The sequence below is a fragment of the Borostomias antarcticus genome (genome assembly GCF_949987555.1).
Source record: "Borostomias antarcticus genome assembly, chromosome: 15".
NCBI lineage: Eukaryota > Metazoa > Chordata > Actinopteri > Stomiiformes > Stomiidae > Borostomias > Borostomias antarcticus.
In genome coordinates, this window is record NC_140248.1 from 22,686,488 (window position 1) to 22,693,987 (window position 7,500).

Genomic DNA, 7,500 nt, shown 5'->3' on the forward strand with positions numbered 1-7,500 from the left:
AGGGGGCTTTTACCTCCTTCAGGAGGGAGGAGGGAGTGAGGAGGGGGGGTAAGAGAGGCCGGAGGGGAAGAGAGGGGAGTGAGTGAGAGGGAGGAGAGGGAGGGAGGAGAGGGAGTGAGAGTGAGTGAGGAGAGTCAGTGAGGAGAGGGAGGGAGGAGAGGGAGTGAGAGTGAGTGAGGAGAGGGAGGGAGTGAGAGGGAGTGAGAGTGAGTGAGGAGAGTCAGTGAGGAGAGGGAGTGAGGAGAGGGAGTGAGAGTGAGTGAGGAGAGGGAGGGAGTGAGAGGGAGTGAGAGGGAGTGAGGAGAGGGAGGGAGGAGAGGGAGTGAGTGAGAGGGAGTGGTACAGTGGTACAGAAGGTGCAGAGAGAGCGCGGGGGTAGATGGGACGGTACCTGAGGGGGGCGGGGGCCGCTGCGGGGGGGCGGGCCTGGCCGGGGGGGCGTTGGGCCGTGGGGGAGGGGGCCGCTTGGGCTCCATGGATGGGGGGCCGCCTGGCTGGAAGTCCACCGGAGACCCTGCAGAGAGGAGGACGACGAATCAAATCGAATCAAACTTTATTAGTATAGCGCATTTCATACACAGAGGCAACACCATGGGCAACACGATGCGCGACAAGGAGGAGGAGAGTGTGAGGAGGAGGAGGAGGGAGGAGGAGAGAGTGAGGAGGAGGAGGAGGGGGGAGGAGGAGAAAGAGGAGGAGGAGGAAGAGAGAGTGAGGAGGAGGAGGAGGGGGGAGGAGGAGAAAGAGGAGGAGGAGAGAGTGAGGAGGAGAGAGAGGAGGAGGAGGAGGGGGAGGAGGAGGAGGAAGAAGACAGCCTGTCAGTAAGTCCAGTCACACCACATGGCTGTGGAACACTAGAAAGCTCTGATGCTCTACAAGCACGACGAGCGCTGTTTGAGTTTGAGCCTAATCCAGCCACTCAGGGTCTGTATGGGGGAACGAGGGGGTGGTTTGAGCCTAATCCAGCCACTCAGGGTCTGTATGGGGGAACGAGGGGGTGGTTTGAGCCTAATCCAGCCACTCAGGGTCTGTATGGGGGAACGAGGGGGTGGTTTGAGCCTAATCCAGCCACTCAGGGTCTGTATGGGGGAACGAGGGGGTGGTTTGAGCCTAATCCAGCCACTCAGGGTCTGTATGGGGGAACGAGGGGGTGGTTTGAGCCTAATCCAGCCACTCAGGGTCTGTATGGGGGAACGAGGGGGTGGTTTGAGCCTAATCCAGCCACTCAGGGTCTGTATGGGGGAACGAGGGGGTGGTTTGAGCCTAATCCAGCCACTCAGGGTCTGTATGGGGGAACGAGGGGGTGGGAAAAAGGCACAAACTGTCAAACTGTCAATCACAGAGTAAAACATCAGTCTTCACTGCTAAATATAATCACTGCTAACAAACACAGTCACTTCAAAACACATCTAGCTTAAACTAGGGTAGCAGGATTCTGGGAATATTCACAAAATTCCCATCTGGAATTTATGGGAATTACTGGGAATAAACTGAAGATTTATGGGAATTAACGGGAATACATTCTGGTTAATTCCCATGGGAAGATGTGAATATTCCCAGGATTTCGCCACCTCAGTCTAACACTACTGTTTTACCTGAACGCTCCATGCTGCACGGAGTCGGGCTTAAATCTCCTTCCACCCAATCAGAACAGAGCACAATCACACATCATTTGTTCAGCGGACTGCAGTCCAAACATTCCACACATGGATTATACCATCACACTTTAAGATGGCTGATGAAAGCTGCACGTACAGTATAGTGTGGTGGTGATCGAGGGTGTGTGAGTGTGTGTGACAGAGAGAGAGAGAGAGAGAGAGAGAGAGAGAGAGTGCGGGGCTGAGTGTGTGTGTGTGTGTGTGTGTGTGTGAGAGAGAGAGAGAGAGAGAGAGAGAGAGAGAGAGAGAGAGAGAGAGAGAGAGAAAGAGAGAGAGAGTGCGGGGCTGAGTGTGTGTGTGTGTGTGTGTGTGTGTGTGAGAGAGAGAGAGAGAGAGAGAGAGAGAGAAAGAGAGAGAGAGTGCGGGGCTGAGTGTGTGTGTGTGTGAGAGAGAGAGAGAGAGAGAGAGAGAGAGAGAGAGAGTGCGGGGCTGAGTGTGTGTGTGTGTGTGTGTGTTTGAGCTACCTTGCGGGGGTCCGGCGGAGCGTGGGGGGGCCCTGCTGGGCCGGCTGGGGGGGGCGGGCTCGCCGTGGGTGGGGGAGGGGCAGGGGCTGGCGCCGGGGGAGGCGCCCGGGGAGGAGGCGGCGCCGGGCTGCAGGTGCTGAGGGAGGATCTCCTCCACCTCCTCGTCCACGTCACCTGACAGACAGACCGTCAGAGAACAGACAGACCGTCAGAGAACAGACAGACCGTGAGAGAACAGACAGACCGTGAGAGAACAGACAGACCGGCAGAGAACAGACAGACCTTCAGAGAACAGACAGAGCGTCAGAGAACAGACAGAGCGACAGAGAACAGACAGACCAGAGAACACAGACCGTCAGAGAACAGACAGACCGTCAGAGAACAGACAGACCAGAGAACAGACAGACCGTCAGAGAACAGACAGACCAGAGAACAGACAGACCAGAGAACAGACAGACCATCAGAGAACAGACAGACCAGAGAACACAGACCGTCAGAGAACACAGACCGTCAGAGAACAGACAGAGCGTCAGAGAACAGACAGACCTTCAGAGAACAGACAGACCGTCAGAGAACAGACAGAGAACAGACAGAGCGTCAGAGAACACAGACCGTCAGAGAACAGACAGACCTTCAGAGAACAGACAGAGCGTCAGAGAACAGTCAGAGAACAGACAGAGCGTCAGAGAACAGACAGACAGAACAGACAGAGCGTCAGAGAACAGACAGAGCGTCAGAGAACAGACAGAGCGTCATAGAACAGACAGACCCTCAGAGAACAGACAGACCGTCATAGAACAGACAGACATTCAGAGAACAGACAGAGCGTCAGAGAACAGACAGACCTTCAGAGAACAGACAGAGCGTCAGAGAACAGACAGAGCGTCAGAGAACAGACAGAGCGTCAGAGAACACAGACCGTCATAGAACAGACAGAGAACAGACAGAGCGTCAGAGAACAGACAGACCTTCAGAGAACAGACAGAGCGTCAGAGAACACAGACCGTCATAGAACAGACAGAGAACAGACAGAGCGTCAGAGAACAGACAGACCACAGAACAGACAGACCGCCAGAGAACAGAGAGAGAACAGAGAACAGACAGAGCGTCAGAGAACAGACAGAGAACAGACAGAGAACAGAGAACAGACAGAGCGTCAGAGAACAGACAGACCGTCAGAGAACAGACAGAGCGTCATAGAACAGACAGACCCTCAGAGAACAGACAGACCGTCATAGAACAGACAGACCTTCAGAGAACAGACAGAGCGTCAGAGAACAGACAGAGCGTCAGAGAACAGACAGAGCGTCAGAGAACACAGACCGTCATAGAACAGACAGAGAACAGACAGAGCGTCAGAGAACAGACAGACCTTCAGAGAACAGACAGAGCGTCAGAGAACACAGACCGTCATAGAACAGACAGAGAACAGACAGAGCGTCAGAGAACAGACAGACCACAGAACAGACAGACCGCCAGAGAACAGAGAGAGAACAGAGAACAGACAGAGCGTCAGAGAACAGACAGAGAACAGACAGAGAACAGAGAACAGACAGAGCGTCAGAGAACAGACAGACCGTCAGAGAACAGACAGAGCGTCATAGAACAGACAGAGCGTCAGAGAACAGACAGACCCTCAGAGAACAGACAGACCGTCATAGAACAGACAGACATTCAGAGAACAGACAGAGCGTCAGAGAACAGACAGACATTCAGAGAACAGACAGAGCGTCAGAGAACACAGACCGTCATAGAACAGACAGAGAACAGACAGAGCGTCAGAGAACAGACAGACCACAGAACAGACAGACCGCCAGAGAACAGAGAGAGAACAGAGAACAGACAGAGCGTCAGAGAACAGACAGAGAACAGACAGAGAACAGAGAACAGACAGAGAACAGAGAACAGACAGACCGTCAGAGAACAGACAGAGAACAGAGAACAGAGAACAGACAGAGAACAGAGAACAGAGAACAGACAGACGGTCAGAGAACAGACAGAGCGTCAGAGAACAGACAGAGAACAGAGAACAGAGAACAGACAGAGAACAGAGAACAGACAGAGAACAGAGAACAGACAGACGGTCAGAGAACAGACAGACGGTCAGAGAACAGACAGAACGTCAGAGAACAGACAGACCAGAGAACAGACAGACCAGAGAACAGACAGAACGTCAGAGAACAGACAGACCATCAGACGCCAGGGAACTCCCACACAGCCAGCAGGGCTGGGGACTGCCAAGGATGGTAAACGGTAAATAGACTGCACTCATATAGTGCTTTTATCCAAAGCGCTTTACAATGAAGGCCTCTCATTCACCCATTCACACACACATTCACACACCAATGGCGGCAGCTGCCATGCAAGATGCCAGCCTGCTCATTGGGAGCAATTTGGGGTTCAGTGTTTTGCCCAAGGACACTTCGACATGTGGACAGGAGGAGTCGGGATTCGAAGCGCCGACCCTGCGATCATTGGACGACCCGCTCTACCTCCTGAGCCACAGACGCCAATCTGAAGAGCTGAGTGTCTTTCCACAAACCGTTTATTTTGAAAACCGGAAGTTAGCGCCTTCTGTCAGCTAGTCAGGCTAACAGTTACAGTAGCTCACTAGCTGTTTTTTCAATGCTAGCTAACGTCTGCTAATGATCAGACTGATGATTCAGATGATCAGAATGATTATATTACTCATGTGTTAGCTAGCTAGCTAAATTATATGAACTAGCTACTCTAGCTCACCAGACTAATGGGTTTAAAAGCCTGAAACATCCACGAAAAAAAGCAGATATTAAAAGATCGATCTCAGGATTTATGAATCAATTATCGTTAAATCAGATGAAGATCGTTTTTGAATCGTAAAAATGATTTTTTCAACCCAGCCTAATTGCTGCATCAATTTTATTTACAGCCCTAATTCCTAGACCTCCTCCTCCTCCTCGGGTCAGAACAAGACCTCCTCCTCCTCCTCGGGTCAGAACCAGACCTCCTCCTCGGGTCAGAACCAGACCTCCTCCTCCTCCTCGGGTCAGAACCAGACCTCCTCCTCGGGTCAGAACCAGACCTCCTCCTCCTCCTCGGGTCAGAACCAGACCTCCTCCTCCTTCTTGGGTCAGAACCAGACCTCCTCCTCCTCCTCGGGTCAGAACAAGACCTCCTCCTCCTCCTCGGGTCAGAACCAGACCTCCTCCTCCTCCTCGGGTCAGAACCAGACCTCCTCCTCCACCTCGGGTCAGAACCAGACCTCCTCCTCCTCCTCGGGTCAGAACCAGACCTCCTCCTCCTCCTCGGGTCAGAACCAGACCTCCTCCTCAGGTCAGAACCAGACCTCTTTCTCGGGTCAGAACCAGACCTCCTCCTCAGGTCAGAACCAGACCTCCTCCTCGGGTCAGAACCAGACCTCCTCCTCCTCCTCGGGTCAGAACCAGACCTCCTCCTCGGGTCAGAACCAGACCTCCTCCTCCTCCTCGGGTCAGAACCAGACCTCCTCCTCCTCCTCCTCACCCTCCATGTCGTAGTCGTCGTCGGCCAGGCTGGCGTCCTCGGCCAGCAGGGTGGAGCTGGTGGACGTGGGGATGCTGCCGCAGATCCTCTCCAGGCTCATCTCCTCCTCCAGGCTCTTGATCCAGCCAGGGCTCTTCAGACGCACGTCAATCAGCTTCCCCAGGACCTACACACACACACACACACACACACACACAACCACACACACACACACACACACACACACGCACACACACACACACACACACACACACACATACACACACACGCACACGGGTATGTGCACGCGCACACACACAGACACACCAGGGAAAAAGATGTACTGTGTGTAAAGCGGAAAATAGATATTTTCACCTTTCATTTTGCAGTCAGAAACACAATGTGTTGGTCACAACGCAAAAGCTACAAAAAGTGAGACATCATTACGTGAACACATCATTATTCTCTAACGGTGTAGTTCTCTGATGGTTGTCTCAGTGTTGAGGTGTAGTTCTCTCATGGTGGTGTGAGTGTTGAGGTGTAATCCTCTCATGGTGGTGTGAGTGTTAAGGTGTAGTTCTCTCATGGTGGTGTGAGTGTTAAGGTGTAGTTCTCTCATGGTGGTGTGAGTGTTGAGGTGTAGTTCTCTCATGGTGGTGTGAGTGTTGAGGTGTAGTTCTCTCATGGTGGTGTGAGTGTTGAGGTGTAGTTCTCTCATGGTGGTGTGAGTGTTGAGGTGTAGTTCTCTCATGGTGGTGTGAGTGTTAAGGTGTAGTTCTCTCATGGTGGTGTGAGTGTTGAGGTGTAGTTCTCTCATGGTGGTGTGAGTGTTAAGGTATAATTCTCTCATGGTGGTGTGAGTGTTGAGGTGTAGTCCTCTCATGGTGGTGTGAGTGTTGAGGTGTAGTCCTCTCATGGTGGTGTGAGTGTTGAGGTGTAGTTCTCTCATGGTGGTGTGAGTGTTGAGGTGTAGTTCTCTCATGGTGGTGTGAGTGTTAAGGTGTAATCCTCTCATGGTTGTCTGAGTGTTAAGGTGTAGTTCTCTCATGGTGGTGTGAGTGTTGAGGCGGTGTTGGGCGCAGGCTTACTGTGGAGGCGCTGAGGGACAGAGCGGCCAGGGCAGAGTAGCCCTCCAGGAACGTCACCCACATCTTCTCCTCCACGAACCTGCCCAGCAGAACCAGGACCAGAACCAGAACCATCAGAGACCCCGTTTACACCCGGCATTAAAATGTGTTTTTTGGTGATCAGATTGCAATCTGATGGTGCTAAACCACATGAAAGTACAGGTGTAAATGCGCCCAAAACGTTTTGAGGACGGATTGCGATCCGATCGGCCAAACCACCTCCGGAGGTGGTCAGGGACGCATTTCGACCACATTTAATAGAAGTGTAAATGGAAATGCGTTTTTAATCCACATATCAACAACGTGGGCGGAAATACGTAGCCGTTGGAACGCGCCGGTTCCAGACCAGCAAGGAGCAGGCTTCCATGCCTAGCCCAGCTAGCAAGAAAGCATTAAAATGGATCCTGGTCAAGGTTGGAGTCCAGACGAGACAAAAGTGTCTACTCTCAATTTAGTCAGACGAAAATATTCAAGAACAAACAGGATGTGACGTTCGATTGTCAGCTGGACAGAGTCGATCGTATCTCAAACGGATCGGGTTGAAGGTAATCAAAACGCATATTAATGTCAGGTGTAAATGTAATCAGGCTAAATCATTATCTAGATACAATCTCGATAGGAGACCCATTTTAATGCAAGGTGTAAACGGGGTCAGAGAGGCTGGTAGTGAAGCAGGGTCTCCATTTAGAATGGGATGTTCAGATAGAACCTGTACACCAAGCTGTACTTTAAACTTATTTATTCATCAAAAGGCTAGACAACGTTTTGATC

The 7,500-nt window shown here is 52.0% G+C and overlaps 1 protein-coding gene across 1 annotated transcript in view; it reads right to left on the reverse strand.

Moving 5' to 3' along the window:
* Nucleotides 1-7,500, reverse strand: part of synj1 (synaptojanin 1) — a gene marked incomplete at both ends in the record, with an annotated part of 52,876 nt that overhangs the window by 9,047 nt on the left and 36,329 nt on the right. The window contains 4 exons of the mRNA XM_084450391.1: nt 392-514; nt 2,123-2,296; nt 5,624-5,789; nt 6,691-6,769. Coding sequence (XP_084306517.1) covers nt 392-514; nt 2,123-2,296; nt 5,624-5,789; nt 6,691-6,769 — 542 coding nt within the window. The remainder of the gene's footprint in view (nt 1-391; nt 515-2,122; nt 2,297-5,623; nt 5,790-6,690; nt 6,770-7,500) is intronic.